Source organism: Fragaria vesca, linkage group LG5 (genome assembly GCF_000184155.1).
Source record: "Fragaria vesca subsp. vesca linkage group LG5, FraVesHawaii_1.0, whole genome shotgun sequence".
NCBI lineage: Eukaryota > Viridiplantae > Streptophyta > Magnoliopsida > Rosales > Rosaceae > Fragaria > Fragaria vesca.
In genome coordinates this window covers 11,421,790-11,444,740 of record NC_020495.1, presented here as the reverse complement: position 1 = coordinate 11,444,740, position 22,951 = coordinate 11,421,790, and the positions used below count along the sequence as shown (strand labels likewise).

The 22,951-nt window shown below is 37.3% G+C and overlaps 1 protein-coding gene and 2 pseudogenes across 2 annotated transcripts; 1 reads left to right on the top strand and 2 right to left on the bottom strand.

The window, feature by feature from the left end:
- Positions 1–383: 383 nt before the first annotated feature.
- Positions 384–6,666, bottom strand: LOC101290871 (annotated as a pseudogene).
- Positions 6,667–9,112: 2,446 nt separating this feature from the next.
- LOC101308464 lies at positions 9,113–14,074 on the top strand (annotated as a pseudogene). The gene is made up of 12 exons (XR_184662.1): positions 9,113–9,497; positions 9,672–9,745; positions 9,860–9,943; positions 10,079–10,158; positions 10,360–10,440; positions 11,362–11,454; positions 12,243–12,422; positions 12,590–12,657; positions 12,780–12,831; positions 13,483–13,536; positions 13,640–13,732; positions 13,869–14,074. The product of XR_184662.1 is annotated as an endoplasmic reticulum-Golgi intermediate compartment protein 3-like (transcript).
- Positions 14,075–19,733: 5,659 nt separating this feature from the next.
- On the bottom strand, positions 19,734–21,865 carry LOC101313895 (ethylene-responsive transcription factor RAP2-4-like). The gene has a single exon (XM_004299583.1). It carries the CDS (start codon positions 21,368–21,370, stop codon positions 20,252–20,254), a length of 1,119 nt encoding a protein of 372 aa, XP_004299631.1. The 5' UTR covers positions 21,371–21,865; the 3' UTR covers positions 19,734–20,251.
- Between the last annotated feature and the right edge of the window lie 1,086 nt (positions 21,866–22,951).

Sequence of the window (22,951 nt, the reverse complement as noted above, 5' to 3'; positions counted from 1 at the left end):
GGATGTACGTGGCGAGATTAGTACTATTATTTCATCATAGCCAAATCTGCTCAAAAAAGCTCATAAAAGTGATTTGGTACGGTTTTTTCATCAGATTAATGTTCAAAACATATCTCCCATTTCCAACATAGAAGTGTGATGGCCCTAAAACAGAACATAACACATAAATTGTAATTTGTAAACATCAGACCATCAATTAACAAAGTATATCCTTGCATAATTGCATGTCTTATTACAGTAAGTAAACATTTGATAAATAGGTCTTATTGCTGAAGTAACCCATTCCATACTCCCAGCCTCTCAGGAAGTATGGCAATGAGAGCAAGCAATTCAAAATAGGGAAATAGGTATAAGATAGAAGCACATTCTTGATTCAAAATTCATCAAATAGCCAGACGTTGAAGAGCAAGAAATTCCCCACATTTTATCATAGCTATAGGGTTTGACAAATTCAATCTTCGAGTTGAGAGGTGTTGAGAAACTTGCTTCATTGTTGGACGAGATTGTGGACTGGAATTTAAGCATGCTAATGCTGTCTTCACAATAGACAGCACCTCCACTGCCTCTTCATGTGTGGGAGGGGAAATGCGTTGGTCCAAAACATCCAGAGTTGGCATTTGATGGGCCGGTAATGCAGCTGATGACGATGATAAAGATGAGAGAAAATTTCCTGGATGCCTTCCCATGACTATTTCCAATGTCACCACCCCAAAGCTATAAACATCGCATTTTTCGTTCACTTCCATAGTGTAAGCAAGCTCTGCTCTCCAAATTTAAACTCTTAGGAAGGCCAGGACTAGTACATAGATAGAACTATTGAATGAAAGCTTACACATAACTGACATAAGCCATAAACCTAACCAAATCATTAACTTAAATGTTCAGAACATTTTGGGGGTAAAACAACCTTCTTGAACACACAATAAAAGTATAAAACCAACTGAGTTGCCTACGTATCCACAAGCTTCTAAACTATTTAATTTGATATTTCAGTTAGTATCGTCCAATGCACGAAGTTTTTTTTATGCATTATCTTATTGTAACTCATAAGTCTATAGACAGATTTTAGTCTTCTTTAGTATAAGAATCTTTCTTCTACACATTAACCTCACTTGATATCTTCTTAGTAATAGATATTTAATTACAATTGTACATGTTCAATTTTCTGATTGGTTTATCAGTATAAAAGACAGATAGAGATTAATATTACCTGGTGCCACATAGCCATATGTGCCTGCAAGGGCAGTCCAATTAGCCGAGTCTGGGTTTAAGTACTTTGCAGTGCCGAAGTCTGAGACACAAGCCTCGTATTCAGAGTCGAGCAATATGTTCTTGCTTGATATGTCACGATGCACAATTGGTGGCAAGCAGTCATGGTGCATATAAGACAAGGCATGAACTACACCTTTCACAATTTTCACCCTTTTACCCCACCCCAGTTCCTTCACTTCATCATCTTTGCTCAGCAGGGTGGCCAAGCTACCTCTTTCTAGATATTCGTACACCAAAAATGAGTGTCGTTGATGCGAACAAAAACCTAGAAGCTTGACAATGTTTCGGTGTTGTATATCAGTTAGTGCCCTTATTTCATTCAAGAATTCCTTCTAATGACTTTTCTCATTACTGCATAGCGGATGAAGTTTCTTCACAGCCACCACTCTGTTAGCAGATGACAAATTTGCTATGTAGACGCTTCCATGTCCTCCCTTCCCAATACAATACATGGGATCAAAATCTTCTGTTGCCTTTATGATTTCCTCATGCATCAACTTGCCATCAAAATTTAATACTGAAAGAGAAATCTCGTCATGCTTGTTGTTTTGTTCCATACGTTGATCCTGCTTTTTTCTTTTTGCTAGAAAAGCAAATACAAAGATAACAAATAGAAGTGCAAGTGCTCCTAGAAATGGGATGGTAGTTAGAAATATCAATCCGTGGTCCTTCTTTGAGCTACTTTTATTGCAGGGTTGCAAAACCGGAACATTGCCACACAATCCTTTATTCCCTTGTAATGCCTCTCGCGGAGCATTTTCAAATGCTTTGTTGTTGGGAAGAGGACCTTCCAAGTCATTGTAAGATATGTCAACATAGGATAATCCGCGCATGCCTCCAAAACTTGTTGGAATGAGACCAGAAAGATTGTTGTGGGAAAGGCTGAGGATCTCCAAACTCTCCATACTGCTCATTTCTGACGGTATCTTACCTTTAAGTGAATTATGGCTTAAATCTAGCTGGGACACATGCTCTAATTTCCCCAACTGGAATGGGATTCCTTGTCCGAACTCATTGTTGCTCAAATTCAAGTAGGTTAATTTGAGAAAGTTTCCTACAATGCTTGGAACTGATTCATTTAGTTTGTTAGAAGACAGATCAAGGTATTCTAGACTTGCAAAGGATCCTAATTCTAATGGTATACTACCTGATAGTTGGTTGTCATTCAACATCAGCTTCAGCAAAAATGTCAATCTCCCAATGGCCTCTGGAATTGTCCCAACTAAACGATTTGAAGAAAAATCCAGTTCTTGAATTTGGGTTGCATTTCCGACCTCAGAAGGTATACTACCGGTTAGGCTGTTTCCCGCCATTAGTAGTGTTGTTAACTGCAGGCATTGTCCCCAGTTATGCGAGATTTCACCGTAGAACTTGTTGTGACTGAAATCTATATAAACAAGATTTGGAAACACGCCCAAGTCTTGAGAAATATTGCCTGTCAATTGGTTCCCATCAAGATTGAATCTTCTTAAGCTCTTGCATGCTTTCAAGCTTTTGGGGATTCGGCCAATAAAATAGTTGTCTCTGATAGAAACGAATGTGAGTGGTCCACCTTCGCACAGGTTTTGGGGCAGATAACCAACAAATTGATTATCACCCAATTGCAAGTTAGTCAATTTTGTCAGATTTCCTAATTCTTGGGAGATTGAGCCGGAAAGGTGGTTGGCAGAAAGGCTTAAGAATTCCAAATTGCTCAGGTTTCCCAAGGAAGTGGGGATTGAACCTGAAAGATTGTTATTTGGCAGGCCTAATTCCACAAGAGACTTCAGGTTTCCTAGTTCAGAAGGGATAGTGCTAGAAAGTTTGTTCACTCCAAGATAGAGATTTGTAAGGCTTGTCAGATTGCCTAGTATTTTTGGAATTGAACCATTGAGTTGATTATCACTCAATCCTAGAGCCAAAAGAGATTTTAGGTTCCCTATATATGTAGGAATAGTTCCGGTAAGTTCATTTACACCGAGATAGAGGTTGGTAAGGTTTGTCATATTACCTAGAGATGTTGGGATTGAACTGTTTAGTTGGTTATTAGAAAGATCAAGATAGACGAGTTTGGAGAGGAAACTGATTTGAGGTGGGATGGCATCAAAGAGTTTATTCATGCTCAAGTCAAGATATTCGAGATTAGGGAAGGACAAGAATGAAAACTCTCGTAGCGTACCTTGTATACCAGAACTGGTAAGGTTTATCCTGCTGACACTTCCACCAGTGTTGCATGAAATACCGGCCCAAAAGCATGAACTTGCATTTGCCTTGTTATTGCTGGGAAGGTAACTCCAAGAGATGAGATTGTTCACGGGTTGGTTCATAAGGCTGGCTTTCCATTTGAGAAGTGCCTCTGCTTCTCTGGAAGCAAAAGCTACATGGTTGGGTGATTGAACGAGATGAAGATACAGTATCAGGCAATATGCTATGAGACATACTTTATCATAACAAGATGAAAATCTCATGGTGTTCTTTTTCTTTCTTGTTTAAAAGATCTCATGAATTTTGTTTGAGTGTAGAACATTGAACTTATACCAGCTACTGCACTAATTAGAAGCTGCTGTTCAGACTTAGAAAGTCATTCCAATGTCTGTGTCTTTCAGTTTTCTCTCTTAACTGTAAGATAGTTTGCAGAAGACTTCGGAATAGAAGTTTGTGTCTTTTATCTCCAAAGTCAGATTAAATTTCTAGTTTTTCTCATTTCATTTATTGAATTGAAAATGATACATGGAAGTGAGCTGAGATGGCTCCTTCTTTCTAGACTTCTAGTATTTAAATATTTTTCTCCGGTCATAATAGTGATCATGAGAGGGAAGTGCACACTATCAACTGTTTTGACTCTTGATTGTTCTTTGGATGTCGTTCGTTGTTGATCTTGTAATTAAAGTCACCTGCTTTGTTACAGAATTTTTTTTTTTCTCAAAATACTGATATTTTGAAGGTTTTAACGCCTCATCCTTCAAAGTGACGAAGAACATGCAACACTGTTCTAGTTTCTCATTCATTTAGTTCCTTGGCAGTTGTTTAAATGTGTTGCTCAAATGTAATTGATGGTTCAAACTTGCCTCCTAGCCTCTTTGAGAAATGCTACTCCATTGAATTGCAACTGAGGTTCGCTTTTCCAATCCTTCTCTAATTTAATTATTGAGAAAATTAGATAAAAACTCAAAATACTAGACCACTTTTAAGATAAATCCATACATATTTTTCTTTTATTTTACACCTACTCCACATAAGCAAACATACCATATAGAGCAAATCTCTATAATTAATAGTTTTATTCATTTTTCGGTTTCTCTAATTTGCCCTTCAGATAGTAGAAAGCTAAATTTAGTATATTTCTCAATTTTAGCATCAATTTGAAACTCAAATACTAGCTAAAATTTAGTTGGATTTAACTTTGTCATAATCAATTACATTCTTTAATTTCTTACCTTGTTATTACTAACTTGAGTTTATATATATATATATATATATATATATATGCTATGTCATTTGTATTAGGATATTATACTTTTCATTCCTAAGCTCACATTTGGTGTCTCTCTATATAGTATAAAAATGTCTAATTGTAAGGTACACGTTCTTGTTCTTTGATTAATTTTCTTCTTTTTAGGTATATTATTATATCATTTCTCATCCTAATTGAGAGAATATTTTACTCTCTACTACTTACGTTTCTAATATACCTATTAAGTAGGACATAATATAATAATATACCTAAAAAGAAGAAACCCAAAATTGGGTTTAGGGTATAGGGTTATGGTATAGGGTTAGGGTATAGAGTTAGGGTAAAGGTTCAGGGTATAGGGTTTAGGGTTTAGGGTTTAGGGTATAGGGTACAGGGTTTAAGGTTTAGATCAAATATCTTATTCATATTATATTTTATCTTATGTATAGATTAGATAATGAATTCCTTTAATCTAGATTTTTTCATAAAAATAAAGAAAACTACATGATTCTTGCAAATTGATTGAAAAATGTTAGTGTTAGAAGAAAAACTCATAATCAAGGTATTTAAGACAACATCAATTAAGCTTATTTATTATATTAATATGTTATAGTTGAATGGTGGCAATTGTGTAAAATTTAGAAAAAATATGACATAATATTTATCATAGTTGATACATTTTAAATGTCTATCAGATAGGAATATTAGGTGGGTTTTATTTAAAACCACTCTTCAAAATTGGGTGTATATGAAAATTCCCCTTAATTATTTCTGTTACTTTATTGTTATCGTATCAATTTAGTACAGTTATTTACATCCTCATTCATCTTTTAATTTTGAAACAACTATTTACATTAGTAAAATTTTGAGACATAGAATCCGAACTGAGGGACTACAAGATAACAGATTCTGTCAAGGAACTTAACATCTACTATAAGCTGCAAGAGTCCCAATTCCTGTAAACCAAAGTTCGTCTATCTAAAACAGAACACACAGATTATACTTGCAAACTAGCAGATCATATACAGAAGGAAAATCCTTGCATTTTTATTATAACTGAGCCCTCACACCAGTATATAATGTAAAAATACATTAAGAAAATAATTGTTTAATATCTTTCTTTCCACTAAAGAAAAGATGTTCACACCATGGACGGAATTACACACAAGACAGAAGCACATTCTTGATTCACAATCCTTCAGGTAGTCAAACCATTAGAAGCAAGCAATTCACCACATGTTATCATAGCAAGTGGATCTGATAAATGCAGTCTTCAAGTTGAGATGTGTTCAGAAACTTGCTTCATTGTTGGACGAGATTGAGGACTGGAATTCAAGCATGCAAATGCTACCTTCACAAGAGAGACAACTTCTCCTGCAACTCCCTGTGTAGGAGAGGAAATACGCTGATCCAAAATGTCCTCAACTGGCATTTGATGGGATGGTAATGCAGCTGATGATGAGATAGATGACGAGGATAAAGATGAGAGAACTGCCTTCCCATGACCATTTCCAGTGTCACCACTCCAAAGCTATAAATATCTCATTTCTCTTTCACTTCCATCGTGTAAGCAAGCTCTGCATGCTCAGATAAAAACTCGTAATGAAGGGAAATTTATTGACTATAACACACACGTACTAAACGAAGGAAAAAGAGTAGGGTTTTAAAACAGAATGATGTAAAAAGAAAAATTACATAAAAGATTCATTTCATTGAGTATGCAAGGATATGCCTAAAAAGAAAGCATAAGAAGGTGTAAAACTATAAGAATATAGAACAACAAGCTTACCTGGTGCCACATATCCATGTGTGCCTGCAATGGCAGTCCAATTAACTGAGTCTGGGATTAAGAACTTGGCTGTGCCGAAGTCTGAAACAGAGGCCTCATATTCAGAGTCGAGCAGTATGTTCTTGCTCGATATGTCACGAAGGACAATTGGTGGCAAGCAATTGTGGTGCATGTAACACAATGCATGAGCCACACCTTTCACAATATTCACTCTTTTACTCCACTCCAAGGAGCTTTATCATCTTTGCTCAACATACTGGCCAAGCTATCTCTTTCTAGATACTCATACACCAAAAAAGAGTTTTGCTTATGTGAACAGAAACCATAGAGCTTCACAATGTTTCGGTGTCGAATCTCAGTTAGCGCCCTTATTTCATTCAAGAATTCCTTCTGAAGATTCTCATCATTGCACAAAAGATGAAGTCTTTTGTGAAGCAATGAACCAAGTCAAATGAAACTATTGATTGCATGACAATATCATGTTTGCTTTGTGGCTGTCGGTGAGCCGTGGCGTGGTTAGTTAAGGTGGTTAACTAACAACTTTGACGTCATGGGATCAAACCTCATTGACATATGTAGGGTGTGTGAGTTATTTAATAAAAAGTTTTCAAAAAAAAATGTTTGCTTTGTGGCTTCTGTAAATTTTCAGTTAGACTAATCATGCAAGTAAATATAGGTATCTGGGGTTGCAAATTCAGAAACCTGGGGGCCAATAACCTGATAGATAATGCCAATCATTATTCATTTTTTGACAGAAAAAGACCAAGATTTTTCTTCAAGTCATGACAATGCATTGTTTTGCTTGCAAGATTTAGTCTTCTATTTGTTTTTTAGCTTATGTAATTTCAAGTATTGATGCTTATGTTGTCTAGTTCTTCAAACTGGAGGCCTAACTTCTTAAGTTGAAATTGAAGTTTAGTTCCTAGCTATACTACTGTACGTGTTTGGTATGATGATATGAATACTACTATCAATTCTCATCAGGTCTTGTCAAAACTGAGAGAGGCGATCTCCTAGTTGCAGCTGGCACTTCATTGATCTCCTAGCTAGTTCCTTTCTTTTATTGAAGTCATTGCTTTTTGAAAAGAGTCAGGATAGATGAGCCATCTGAGGGCAAAACCAGACTTATTGTAGTGAAGGATTCCTTTTGATTTTTTCTTTTTACTGAGAACATAGGAATTTTTATCTGGATTGTTTATTTCTTTTTTTTCTGAATGAGAAATAGTTAGGGTATTTTTCTAAAAGATTTGGATTTCAGCGGTTCAGCTACCTTCTTATGGGTTACTATTTTGGACAGGAGAATACAACTGAAACTGATGGTTCTTTTTCTGTAAGCTAAAAATCAAAATCAACTTATCAAACAAAAAAGAGATGAAAATGGTGGCATGAAGCCAAGCCGGCGCCCCTTAAAGAGAAGAAGAAATTCAGAAAGCAATAGCAAAGCTTGTAGAGGATAAATTCGATCCAATTGAATCAAAAGTTGAGATGCACAGTTTAGCGCTACAAGCATTTGCAAACTAGTTTGAAAAAACTTTGGCCTTTGATATTTAACGTGATGAGTATTTGGTACTAGAGTTTGAAGATGACTCGCATCTTCCAAAGTTCCCCCAGCCTCATCATGCCAAGACGAACGCAATTGCTCTCATGCCGTACATAGAGCTAGACTACTCCCAATGGGAATTTCATTCTTCCAAAGTTCCAATCACCTTGTGAGAAAATTTGTTTTTCTTGAATGAAGACGTCCTGACATGTGATTATCAACACTACTTTGTAAGCTAGGTTGAACATCTCGAGAACCCAAATTTGCAAATGTTTCATCAAATACCAGTATTGCACTACTGTGGATGTTTTGAATTGTATGTTCTATCTAACCCAGTTTACAACTCTTAGGACATGTTTACTAACTTATAATGAAAATTATCAAGAATCGGTATCAACAAGAATCGGTATGAGATTATTTCATTTCATTTTACTGTTCACTTATCATAATGAATCAAAACATGAATGAAACTAATACCAATAAATGTTGTTACTATATGGAATCAGAACTAAAAGTAGTTTGATTACTAAAATACCTCTACAAGAAAGGAAGCTATAATGTTTGTAATTATTTAGGATTGGATAATTTGGAAATTTTATAATTATGTCTGATAAGCAAGTGGAACCCTCCATTCTAATACCTTGACATGTTAGTAAATGCCGAAATTCACTCGTCCAAGAATCAATTCCGTCACTCTTAATTTCATTCCAGCCTTCCAAGAGGTTAATAAACATATCATTATTAAAACTTTTTCTTTGATATGTTTGTTTTCTTTATAGTTAAATGTTAATTTTATATCGTGTTCGAGTCACGTTTAAAAGTTATTAACTAGTTTATGTACACTACCAAAAGTTCACCGAACACTGCAACACAAATTGAGATCAGACAATCTAAAACCGTTTTTCCACCCTAATTTGTACATTCTTGCTATAGACTACGGTTTCGGCAAGACAAAAAAGGAAAATATTAAACGATACATACAAAGTGTCAAAAGACAGAATTAAATCTTTCTGAAAAAAAAACACAAGTAGGCCTTGAAAGTTTGTTCAACCAAAAATAAAAACAAAAACCAAGGCTTCTCTCTCACACCAAACCAAACCAAAAGGAAGGCCAAAACTTGAGACGCCCCGTTCGTCAAATTTTCCCCTCTCAATAATAAAATCCCAGTAGGTCTCTCCCTTTCTCTTTCAATTTCAACGGGGCTCTCTATCCCTTAGTTTTATTTTCATTTTCAATTTCAATTTCAATTAGATTTCATTAGGTTTTCTTAGATCGAGAACAACAAGATCGCAAGCTCGATTGTTAGGGTATAGCAGAGACCATGGAGAATATGATGAGCAAGCTCCGGAATTTGGACGCCTATCCCAAAATCAACGAAGATTTCTACAGCCGTACCCTCTCCGGCGGCGTCATCACCCTCGCCTCCTCCGTCGTTATGCTCCTCCTCTTCCTCTCCGAGCTCCGTACGTTTTTGATTTTGTGCTTTCATTCAAGATCTGTTCGATTCTAGGGTTTTCAATTGTCGAGTATTGTCAATTTTGAATTTCTAGTGCATTTTTTCGATACGGAGACGATTGTGTATTCTTTGTTTCGAAAAGTTGTTGATTGATAATCTGAGTTATGTGGCGTGGGAGCAGAATTATATCTACATGCGGTGACGGAAACGAAGCTTGTGGTGGATACTTCGAGAGGAGAAACCCTGCGTATCAATGTAATGTTGTTTATCTGATATCTTCGAGTTTGTTTAGTTTGCTAATATTGTGATTCCTTAGGATTGTTCACTTAAGCTAATGATTGCGATATTTTTCGACTTTTACAAGTGCAGTTCGATGTAACTTTTGCTGCGCTTCCTTGTTCTATACTCAGTCTTGATGCTATGGACATCAGTGGAGAGCAGCACCTTGATGTAGTACGTATTGAAAATTACTTGGCAACAATGAAATTCTTATTGATCTCTTGTCTCTACACAGCTCATGCTATTCTACATTTTTGTTAAATTCAAGTTTCACTCGTTTAAGAAATTTGTTTCTTACCTAACTTGCAGAAACATGACATTATAAAAAAAGAATAGATTCCCATGGAAATGTTATAGAATCACGGCCGGATGGAATCGGTGCTCCCAAGGTTAGTATGTTTGAGCTTTGAAGTACAATTTTCAGACTACATAATATACATTGAGATACATCAAAAGTTGCTATATTTTGCAAGTACAAATGTATTGAGAATAGTTATAATCTTTTGGTTTGCTGATTGACATTATCGAAAAAGGCTTTTCTTTTTTGACTCTGTTGTTTTCATTGTACTTATTCTATCTTCCTGTGACAGATTGACAAGCCTTTGCAGAGACATGGTGGCAGACTTGAGCACAACGAGACATACTGTGGTTCCTGTTATGGTGCTGAAGCGGTAAGCATGTGTGTTTGGATTATGCTTCATTTGGGTTAATTATAGTCATGGAAGCTTTTTGTATATCTTTATTCTAGTATATCGACGATTGCTGAACTAGATAGGTGACAGCAATCCATCCTGTATATCTGTGTAATAGTCCTGATTATGATGTATTGCCATGGTCACATGAACTAGAGATATTTTATTATCCAATTGTATCCAATCTTTTAACAGTAAGCCAGAAAAAATGGGACGGAGTTTGGGTGTATGTATTGCCATGGTCACATGACTAGAGATACTTTCCGATCGTATCCTGTCTTTTAACACTAAGCCAGAAAATATGGGACGGAGTTTGGGTGTTTGGGGTGGGAAAGAGAAAGTTGAGCTGCAAAGGTAAGAGTGAGTTTCCTGAGTGGGTGAAAATAGGGTTCTGTTGGAAGTGGGAGCTTTTAAGAGAGTATCTTGGACCATTTATTATATGTAATAAGTGAGGGTTTTTAATATATTATACCAATTCAATTCCATAACATTAATAGAGAACTCAAAACAAACAGCTTTCAATTATCTCTCCATGTTTTTCAGCGTTTGTGTATATGTATGTAGCTTGTATAGTCAACTATTCTGACTTGATTACATCCTGCTTCAAAGAGGAAAGGGTTACTCGGCATGTCTTTGTACGTTGGTGTTTGATTAGTAGTTAAGCTTGTCATATCTTTCCATCCCAACTGCATTGTTCTGTAGCTTTGGATTTCATTTCTGCCTAGGCTTTATGCATTTCGAGTTGTGGAAATGTTTTCATTTGAATTTTATGCTGGGGCTGTCAAGAGGCTTTGCTAATATAAGCAAAAATTTGGTCCATTCGTGATCATCTTGCTCGAAAAAGTTTCCATTTAGCTATGAGTTTCTTACATTTTTTGTTTCCATTTCAAATTAATGCAGAATGATGAGGACTGCTGTAATAACTGTGAAGAGGTCCGTGAAGCTTACCGAAAGAAAGGTTGGGCCATTTCAAATCCAGATTTGATTGACCAGGTTTGTGAGCTTGAGGCTTGAATGCAAACTAGCAATGCCATAAGAGATTTATATTGCTTTGAAATTGTCATGCCTGTGTGTATAAATTATATGTATGGGATATATTTTTCTGGGTCGGTCGTAATTGATTTCTAACATTTCCGGAACAATTGGTTGGATATATTGCCTCAATTCCTTCATTTCTTGTCATGTAAACCTTTCATCTGAAACCTTATTCATTTTTCTCCCTTTCTTTCTGATTTTTGACTTTAGATGGTACTTAGATCAAAAATATAATATATTTTGAAATTGAAGCCTCTGGATATTTTGAAATTGAAGCCTCTGGATCTAATATATTAGGCTAGCTTTCCCTAGCAGTCGGACCCTTCTAGCTACTAATATATTTTGCAAAGTTATCGATGGGCTAGCTTTTGAGTACTGATGGACAGTGTTTGTAGTGTAGCCAGAGAAAGCACCCACAAATGGGTAGTGTACAGTATCGGACAAATCTAGTGGTATCAAGTTTCATTTCCATTAATTCTGAAATTTGATAGTGTGAATTCTATCTGTGTCTCATTACAATGGAGAAATTACTTGGATTTTTCTCGATTTTCAACAAGCAAACAGTGGGCCTTGCCAGTTGTATTTTAACTCCACCCCTTCCGCAATATTTCATTCTTAGTCTGTCTTCTTTTTACATGTCTCGGTGGTTCCTATACATGTATTTTCCTACCCCCCCCCCCCAAACAAATAGTAATTGCTATTTTTGATGTATAACACTATCTATGTTTCTTTTTGTGGCATGACAGTGCAAAAGAGAAGGATTTATGCAAAGGATTAAAGATGAAGAAGGTGAAGGATGCAATATATATGGATTCTTGGAAGTCAATAAGGTGGCTGGGAACTTTCATTTTGCACCTGGGAAAAGCTTTCAACAATCAAATGTTCATGTACATGATTTGCTGGCGTTTCAAAAGGATAGCTTTAATGTAAGACATGATCCGTGACGTTATGTTGTTTTTTTAATTTTTATTTCTGTATATATAATGAAATTACAAAACGATGTTATGGAATCATCACATTTTCTTGTTAAGTTTTTTTGAAATCCCATCTTTGTCAAAGACTACATCTAATTAATTTGTGTTATATGACACAGATAAGTCACACAATCAACAGATTGTCTTTTGGAGACTACTTCCCTGGTGTTGTCAATCCTCTTGATGGGTATGCTCCTTCCTTTCCAGATTTTTTACTACAATTTATTGAATTCCTCTAGGTGTTGGATATTTTAATCATATACATTGGATACTAATATGTGCTTGTGTACGTTGCTTGTTAACCTTCAGGGTGCACTGGACACAGGACAACCCAAGTGGGATGTATCAATATTTTATCAAGGTCAGAGTCCAGCAAAAAATTTGTTACAGTTTTCCTTTTCTAATGGAAGGTGCATTATATTGTCTCAACTCTTTTTATTGTTTGTACCAAGTCTGGTTTTTTGTTTTCTTACAAGCATTTTTGAAATTCAATCTCTAGAGGAAAATTGATACCATTAGGAATTTGAATTCACAACAATATACTATTTTCTTTATTATGGCCGCAAGCTGCCATACTTGGCTAGAACCGAAGGAAGATCTACCACACCAAAATAAAAATAAAAGATGTCAAGCTGCTCATCACAGGTTCTTTGCATGATATGATTGTACATATGCACAACCACTACAAGCATGCAAAGAATATATTTTAGATAGCACAGGGGGAAAAAATTCAAGATTAACAAATTTTCTCGTCATTGGATAAGTTTTCTACTAAATTTAAACAAACTAGACCAACGTCTCTTATTTTTTTCGCCAAGGTACCTGTTTTCACCACATGCTTGTTCTAGTTATCGTAAATACAGGAGAATGCCTCTCTTTTTCCCCTTGCATAGTCTCTAGCTAGAAGTTGGCCTTACACAGTTGTGCACATTGTTTGTATATAGTAACATTCAGAAATTCAAGCAAGGTACTTTGGTACTGCATGATGATTCTCCTAGTTTGCATTTTGCAGGTTGTTCCTACTGTGTACACAGATGTCAGTGGGCACACTATCCAGTCAAATCAGGTGCGTAAATTCGAACCGGAAAAGGATAATAGATGGTTCTATTCTGAAACTTGCTGTGTGCCGGTGGAATATAACGTTATACCTTCATAATTGGATTTTGCAGTTCTCTGTCACTGAACATTATAGGGGTACAGAAATAGGCAACCTTCAGTTCCTTCCTGGAGTGTTTTTCTTCTATGACCTTTCCCCGATAAAGGTGGGTTTTGTTGCTTACCAATTCCGTAGGATATTATTTAATCAATTTCAAGATACTTATCTAGATCACTTTTGGGCATGGGCTTTTTTCTCTTTTTTGGGTCTCATAGCTAATTTTTTATTTTTTTTTAATCCAGGTAACTTTCACAGAGGAGCATATTTCATTCTTACACTTCTTGACAAATGTGTGTGCCATTGTTGGAGGTAATTACTGAATGATTATTAACTTCCAAGTATTCTTACGCTGTAGAGTAATCTCCTAGTTTCCTAGCCTTGTGTGAACATTTTAAAGACTTGTTAACCTTGGCAACATGGTACATTCTAGGGGTTCCTTTCTGTCAATTACTTATGATCCTTGTGGTATGTGGGTCTCAAATTGCTCATGCATTCTTGATCTCTTGTCAAATAGTTCATCCGTGTTTCTTTTCTTATTGTTTTGATACACAAACTATGTTGTTTTTCAGGTGTTTTTACCGTGTCTGGAATATTGGATTCATTTATATACCATGGTCAGAAGGCTATTAAAAAGAAGATGGAAATTGGCAAATTCAGTTGAATGGAGCTGTTGCCGTAAATTGCTGCTGTAATTTTCAATGGCCTTCTGGACAGAGACGGGATAGAAACGAGGAAGCATGTAATGGATTCATCAAAGTGGATTGGGCTGGCATCATATGACCACAAACTAAAGTTTTGTCATGAATGGGTTTGATCATATGGATTAGAATGAAATTTTCTTAATTTAGAGATGCCAAATGCCACAATAGAACAGTTTTGTAACCGCAGTCATGATGTGAATATGCTTCAAAGATTAAAGTACGGCTTCCATTTGTTGCAGGATATTCAACAAACTGAAATTAAAAGGAAGGAAACGGTTATGTCGCCCGGTCCTTGCTTTTGAAATTCAAGAGTTACACTCCTGCTTTCTTGTGGCAACTTGCCCTTAGATTAGTTTATCAATTCTTAATTTGAATTCGAGTGGGATGGCAGCCAATTCCTAGTGACCAGTTGAACATGCCAATGAGTTTGTTGGAAACTTGTGTAATGTTAGGTTTGCTAAACCTAACACATGATAGGGTGGACTTGGTTATGGATGAAACAGCAAGCATGACTGCAAAGGAGATTCTGGATTTTTCTAAAGACTCCGGGTTACCGTAGCTTTACTCGACATAACTTAGGGTCATCAAGCATTCCTTGATACCATCACTTCATGGGGCAACAGTTAGGACGATGGTGGGTGATGATGGATTGGAAGATACGAGCTACATGTCAAAAATTTTAAATAATTGGAGATTGCTATGGCATCGGTTAAGTTAGTAAGTCAATAACATACTAATCCAGTCAGTATGTGCATTGAGGTCTACGAGTGTATCCCAGTAAGGGTAGATTAATCTCCCACCGCATGTGCACAAACACGAAGTAACTTCAAATTTGCTGGCCACAAACTGATAGGAGTTGGGACTCAAACTCGACAAACCTTACCACACTACGTAATTAACAAAAAATTAAGCTGGTAGGATAAACAATAACAAGTCAAAAAGTGATTGTAGGACAAAACCTATGCTAAGTCGCATGATGAGATGCAGGAGTATCTTGATCCATGGGTGCAAACCAAATGTGTTGCACCCAATACCTTCTTGCTGAATTCAAAGTTTGATTTACTACCCACCCATTGAGGATGGGGTTTCCTACTAACCCGAGGGTGGGCGTGCATAGCAATGCTCACCGAAGTGAACTACAAATCAAGACGCCAACACCTCTCCTAGCAAGGATAGCCAACCAATCACTTTAATGCCCTGCTTAGTTATAAACCCACGTTATTGGGCTCGGCAATGACTTAAACAAGTGTTGTCCTTTTAAGCTATCGTTTATTCATATTTTATCTGATGTGAGACTTACCAAAGTATACAATGTTTTCTTAACTCCACTAGAACGCATTTATATGTCGAGCTTACAACGATGAGTGACATTTAAGATTAAGTCATGACCTTTTTGAAAGAATGGAAGGTCGGGTTGTGATTATCTACTAAACTAATAGAAACAAAAAGTTCAATATACTGAATGTCACGAACATGGTAGATTCTCAAAGACCAGCTCTAGCCTCTAGGTGACACCATGGTAACTTTGAGGGTGCGCGCGTATCCAAAGAAGACGAGTTGAGGGTTGAGGAAGTGGTTCTGCGAACACCACAGGTTGGTTTCGGCCGGAAAGTTGCCGGTGTGGGACGGTTTGTTGATGCTTTGCATGGAATATGTATCAAGTGATTCAAGTCCACATTAGCCATTAGGCCTCTCATTTGGCTATGGAAAAGTCTTAGCCGCTGCTTCATCTAGATAACATTGGAATTTCTCAACTTTTTGGCATCGGTTAAGTTAGCAAGTCAGTAACATACTAACCCAGTCAATATGCACACCGAGATCTACAAGTGTATCCTAGTAAGGGTATACTAATCTCCCGCCGCATGTGCACAAACACGAAGTCACCTCAAACCTGCTAACCACAAACTGTTGGGAGTTGGTACTCAAACTCTAGATATTGGGTTTACATACTAGACAACTCGACCAACCTTACCACATCAGGTGATTAACAAAAAATTAAGCTGGTAGGATAAACAATAACAAGTCAAAAAGTGATTGTAGGACAAAGCCTATGCTAGGTCGCACGATGAGATGCAAGAGTATCTTGAGGTTTACAAATGTATCCCAGCAAGGGTAGACTAATCTCCCGCCGCATGTGCACAAACACAAAGTCACCTCAAACCTGCTGGCCACAAACTGTTGAGAGTTGGTACTTAAACTCTAGATATGGGGTTTACATACTAGACAACTCGACCAATCTTACCACACCAGGTGATTAACAAAAAATTAAGCTGGTAAGAGAGACAATAACAAGTTAAAAAGTGATTGTAGGACAAAGCCTATACTAGGTCGCACGATGATGCAGGAGTATCTTGATCCGTGGGTGGGCGTGTGTAGCAATGCTCACTGAAGTGAGCTACAAATCAAGACCCTAGCACCTCTCCTAGCAAGGATAGGCAACCAGTCACTTTAACGCCCTGCTTAGTTACAAACCTACGCTACTGGGCTCGGCAATGACTTAGACAAGTGTCGTCCATTTAAACGGTCGTTTATTCATAATTTATCTGAAATGGGATAGTACCAAAGTTTAAAATATTTTCTGAACTCTATTAAAACGCAACACCATGTCGAGTCTACAAATATAAGTGATGTCTAAGATACTTTCTTGATCGAATGAAGGTCGGTGGGAGACTCGGAGTCCAGAAATTATCTGCTGAACAAAAGTTTCAATGTACTGAAATGTCTCGAACATGGTAGATTCTGAAAGACCAGCTCTAGTCTCTAGGTGGCACCATGGTAACTTTGAGGGTGCGTACGTATCCAAAGAAGACGATAGTTGAGGGTTGAGGAAGTGGTTTTGCAAACACCACAGGTTGGTTTCGGCCGGAAAGTTCCTGGTGTGGGACGGTTTGTTGATGCTTTGCAGGGAATATGTATCAAGTCCACATTAGCCATAAGGCCTCTGATTTAGCTATGGGAAAGTCTTAGCCGCTGCTTCATCTAGATAACATTGGAATTTCTCAACTTTTTGGCACGTTTGTCTCTCACACCAAAAACAAAATGAGTGAAGAAACCTGTGGGCACCATGGAGAAGAAAAAACTGAAAAGGCGAGTCTATTCTCAAATCTCCATGTATTGGAACTTTTCTTTCACAATTTGTTGGGATTCTTCCACAGCTTATCATCAGAAGGACAGCCTCAGCCTCACTGATCTAAATCACCTTTAATGAAAAGAGCAAAATGCCAAACATATGTCTACTCCATTCATCCAAATTCCAAAACACCCTTTGCACTGTTATGCTATTTCACATGTCTTTTTTCTTTTTCCAGAAGTGCTTTTGGAATGTACAGAAGAAGTCAAGAAACAAAACAAAACATTAGCACATTGTTTTTAAAGAGCAACGACGAGACATCTTTAGTATACGGTGTGTATATTTATATGAATAGTCAAGATTAGAGCAAATATTATAGAAACATGGTAGTCAAACATATGAATTGTTATGAACAGTTAAGATTGCGTCGTGTAAATACACGTCGTGCATACAAGAATGTTTAAGAATCAAACCCACTTTCTTGATTTTGTAGCAAATGGATTCCAAATACCCTACAGGCTTTGGATCTACTTTCAGACTCTTTCTGTGGCCTTTCTTATGCAATATGGCTATGTACACTTGGAAGGAAGAATAAGAATAAAGATGAACATCCAAAGAATACGAACAAATATTTTGGCCAATCTGCCCTATCATTTATTGGGAAACTGTCCCTTTGATCGCCACCACCACATTACTCTTTCGTAGGGTTAGTAACGTAGGGTTCAATCAATGGCCTGCGTCGCAAGGCATAGTCTTACTAAACGGATTAGTTAACTAATAACTCAGCTTTCGAATTTCAACATTGCATCTGCTTCGTGCACGCATATCTAATCACCAGGCCACACCTGAAATACTCCCATTCTTTATATTCTGGAAATATTTGACTAATTTGTGAGACAAGAAATTCACTTAGCACATGCATAGAGCCATAGACTGTTCAAATGGAAGTGAATTTTCCAGTCTCCATGTGAATTTTTCTATAAAATTCAGCAACATTTTGCCTTCACATTAGTACTCAGTGACAGAGCTATGAACTTTGGGAGAATATTCCTCCTGTAGCTTCTATTTAATTATGAAATGAAAGCATGATGAACTAGTTTTATTCAAGCACTCATTGAGATTGTCAACTATGGCTAAATCTATAATATATGGTATATCGTACAAATCATGTAACCAAGTTCTGCTTGACACTTGGTGTCATCTTGATTTATGAATCATAAAGATTTCTCCAGATGAAACTAGAGGACAGTTCTTTCATTGTAGTTGTATAATGATAATCCTTTTCTTTCTTTATTTTGTTTCTAGCAGTAGAAGATTTAATAATGTGCACAAACACATATTCAAATTATTGATATATTCAAACCATTGTGGTCATTGAAAATGAACCTTCTTCCTTCGTGCATCCAGTTATCTGATATTAGTGAAGGAGTTGAATGTGAGTTTTCAAATTAAGAGATTTAATAGTTAGTAAAATTGTTAACCTAATTAAGTACCTAGCTTTTGTATTTTTGAAGCAATTCATCTAACATTATTGCATCATTATTACAAGTATCTAAATCTTAAAGAAAATGATGAAATCTGCAAGTGAAAGCATGCAGGCTTCATAAGGCAGTAGAGACTAGAGTTCATCTATCAGCTACCAGAAAAAAATATGTTTGGATCGCCTCGTCAGTGAAACATATTTAGCAGTTGCAGAAGCTTCATAACGCATCAAGTGAATTAGAGATGAAGTGTGTCTGAAATCAAAATTCTGTGTACATCCCTTACCAGATTACATGGGATAGTCGATGAAATCATGTTGCCTAGTGCTCATATTGGAGTATAACCTACACATGCCTAAATGATTATTGCTTCTACATCAATCCAATGAATCATTTTGCTCAGAGGAAAAAGAAAAACATGGTAGGGGAAAGGTTGGCAGCACTCAACCACAAGAGAAAGAATCCCTGCAACTAACAACGTATAGGGTACCATTTACCTGATATAGCAGTAGCTTCATCTATTGATTATGAATAACACTCATGTTGAATGCTTCTGAATCGTGATCTTAATTGCATACAGGTATCCAGGTTAATTGATTATCGATCACCCGATACAGTTTTTGTTGAGTATGATCTGTTACACTCGTGAGCTAGAATCTTTCCTAATGTGAAACCAGAAGGACAATGATGGATTTATTTGCAGCCACCCAAGTTTGAAGGTCCGTGAGTGTACTACTTGAGAAACGAGAATAGTAAGTCTCCCCAATCTTTCCAGATTCCTCAGCTAAATATCGCAAAATCTTGATCCAAAATGGGTCCATAAGATGTATGAATGACAACCTCTCGACTCAGCATCACATGTGTTCAAATATCTTCCAGATTTCTGTACTACTCGAACCTCAACCACAGAGCACAACACTCATCGATCATCATCTACGTCATCTTTATCTTCAAATTTGATTCGAAGACATAAAAGAATGCATCAACACTACTTGATAAAATGACAAAAGGATACAAATATAAAAGAATGCATCAACACTACTCGATAAAATGACAATAGGATTTAATATATGAACAACTAAAGAGTGCATACTAGAATAGAATAAGATGATTACATAAAAAGGAAGTACACAATCACTCATGGTCTGGCAAGAAAAAAACCAGCTGACCATGATGAAGTTGATTTACATCATAATATTAACATAAACCACTACTACCCGAAATGATCCACTAAACCCTAAATTAGGCCCTGCAACTGCCAAAAACTTGATTGCAGTAGCCCCCTAATTACTTGCTGAACTTAAGACTCTGACTCTTGTTTGAACAAACGAACTAAAGCATACCCAATTACAATTACATAAAACCGAAATGGACTAATTCGAATTTTGATTGAAGATCGAAGCCCAATCAATCTCTGATGGATACTTCTCCAACAGGTAACTCTCTGATCCGTTGTTCTCCCAAGGCGATGAGGACTCTGAGTAGTCGGCAAAGGTCAGATCCGATAGAGGAGAAGACCCTGCAGACCCATCACTATCCGTCCTCACCGGCGACAAGGAGGAGGTCTCCTCCTTCACGGTCAAAGCCTCCGGTTCTGGTTCCGGTTCCGGCACTGGTGTTGATTTCGGCTTCGTGCGGGCGGCCGAAGATTTCTTGGCCCCACCCGCCTGCTTCCCTGCCTTCCCCTGTTTCTGCGACTCAGCCAAGCCTTCGCAAATGGCCTGAAGCTTCGCGTCAACAGAGGAATGCAGAGGCTTGTACTCGCCGAACTCTCCACCAACGACGGACCCAGTGTGCTTCAAATGTGGAAAATTGAGGCGGGCAAAGTCACCACGGAGCTTGTAAGCTGCTTTGTCGTAAGCCAAGGCTGCTTCTTCAGCTGTGTCGAAAGTTCCAAGCCAGAGGCGGGTACGGTTCTTGGGTAGGCGGATCTCGGCCACCCATTTCCCCCAGTGCCTCTGCCTCACTCCCCGGTAAAGCTTGGTGGGCTTGGGCGGGGAACCAGACTGCTTCATCGGAACAGGTTTGGGACTGAGAAAGCTGAGAGTATGAGACGGTTGCGGCTGTTGATAACTCTGTTGCCACGCCATCTGGGGTTGATTCTGGAACTGGAACTGAGTCTGGATCTGGTGGATCTGGGAAGAAGTAAGGTGGTTCAGCCCGATCGAACCTTGCTGCTCGAAACCCATGTTAAAGGTTGAGCAACCGTCTTGGAACAAACCGGGCTGAGGAGTAGGGATGGAAGGAGAGAAAGAGAGGTAGTCGTAGGAAGAAGAAGGAGAAGAAGTAGAAGGAAGAAAAGGGGTGGGAGAAGAAGAATAAGAAGAAGATGGGGTTGGGATAGAAGGGTTGAAATCAAAAGAAGAAGAAGATAGAGGTGGCGGTGGAGATGCACTTTTCATAAAAGGTTCAAGTGCTTCCATGAGCTCACCGGTGAAAGGATCGGAAGATGACTGAAGAGGTATGCTACTGTAGAAATCCATAGCTGCCATTCCTTCAAAATCAAATTCTTCAAAGATGATACTAACAATAAATAACTTGGTTCAAATTTAAAAATAAAAAATCAAACCCGGTTCTTCGATAAAATTAAAGAACAACAGGTCACCAATTAGGGAGATCGAAAGAGATTTCAAATAATCAACCTCTTGATACTCCTGGGGGAGAGGGATCAAAAACAACCCTCGAAAATGAAAAATTTAAACTAGAAAAAAAAATAACTAAATACAAAGATGGATCTCAATTCTGCAAACACCTGAGCTTCTTTGAAATCAATATTTTCTAAGCTTTGAAAAGACAAACCCAAGAAACCATTAATCTTTTGAGAAAACACAGATGATTAACAGAAAGGGATTCAAATTACAGAAGGGGGGGATTTTTTCAAACACAGAAAGCAACAACCAACAACACAAATCTGAAACTCTCTCACTGATTTTCACTCCTGTTTGATTTTTTTTTTTTTTTTTTTGTGTACTCTCGGCCTCACTTTGTTTCTCTCTGACTGGCAAAGCTCTGCCTCTTGGTTTATATAAAGGCCCGGAGCGCCTTAATCTCCTCCGTTAATTACAATGCTAGTCATGATTATCTCACTCTAAGCCCCCCTTGTGTTTTTTTATTTTCATTATTGCGTCGCTCTCCGGTGTCCCGGTTCTGGTCGTGACGTCTGGCTTGCTCATTCAATTCATTGTAGCCAATGAGGGCATGCCACGTAGTACTACTCGGTTCGGTGACGGGCACCTGTCCATACGGTGACGGGCACCTGTCGGTGGAGTTTGAGTTGGTCGCAGCTTCAATTTGTTAGTTTGTTGACTATATTTTATGGCTTTCACACCTTCTCGATCTGGTTAGGTTCATCTAGTGCTCACTATTTAAGCTTAATTTATTGATAAATAAAAATCAACAAATTGAGAAGATATATTTTAAAAGTTAACACAACACTACAGAACTTTTGTATTGAGCATAGTCCTATCCATTTTACAATATTCTCTATTTTATTTTGAATGTTTTGTATTTGGGGTGTTGGAGGTATATGGAGAAATTAGTACAAAACAAAATATATATTTTTTATTGAAGGCAATAACTTCAAAGTGTATCGCTACTTAACGAGTTATGTGTGAAGCTCTTAAAACCAATCGATACGTTTATTTTAGATAGTCGGTGTAACTTATTTATGAGATAACGTTTAAGTCTTGTTTTAACTGTTGTTTGGTTTAAAAGACATACTGACATAAGCCTAGTAAAAGTGAACAGCCGGCAGACTTAGTTCATAGTATTCATTCAATGGAGGTTAAGGTAGTGGAGATGGTTGAACCCTTAAATCGTTACATAATGTTAGAGCGACAAACCGACCAAATCTTTTTGTGATCAAGGAACTACTACTTGAACCGTTTTTTCAAAATGTATACAAAAATTCCCATTAGCCGATGCGTTATTCATGCGTTAGGCTCTAAAACTGATGAATACACATGATTTATGTAGCTCTCATAACTCATTCATGATATTGAGTTGAGCATAGTAGAAAAAGTTGAAGGTTTTGATGCCTCATAATACTGAATTGATGAACCGACTTTTTTTTT

Bases quoted from the DNA above. Each gene is read 5' to 3' on its own strand.
- LOC101313895 (XM_004299583.1), bottom strand. From the start codon at position 21,370: ATGGCAGCTATGGATTTCTACAGTAGCATACCTCTTCAGTCATCTTCC.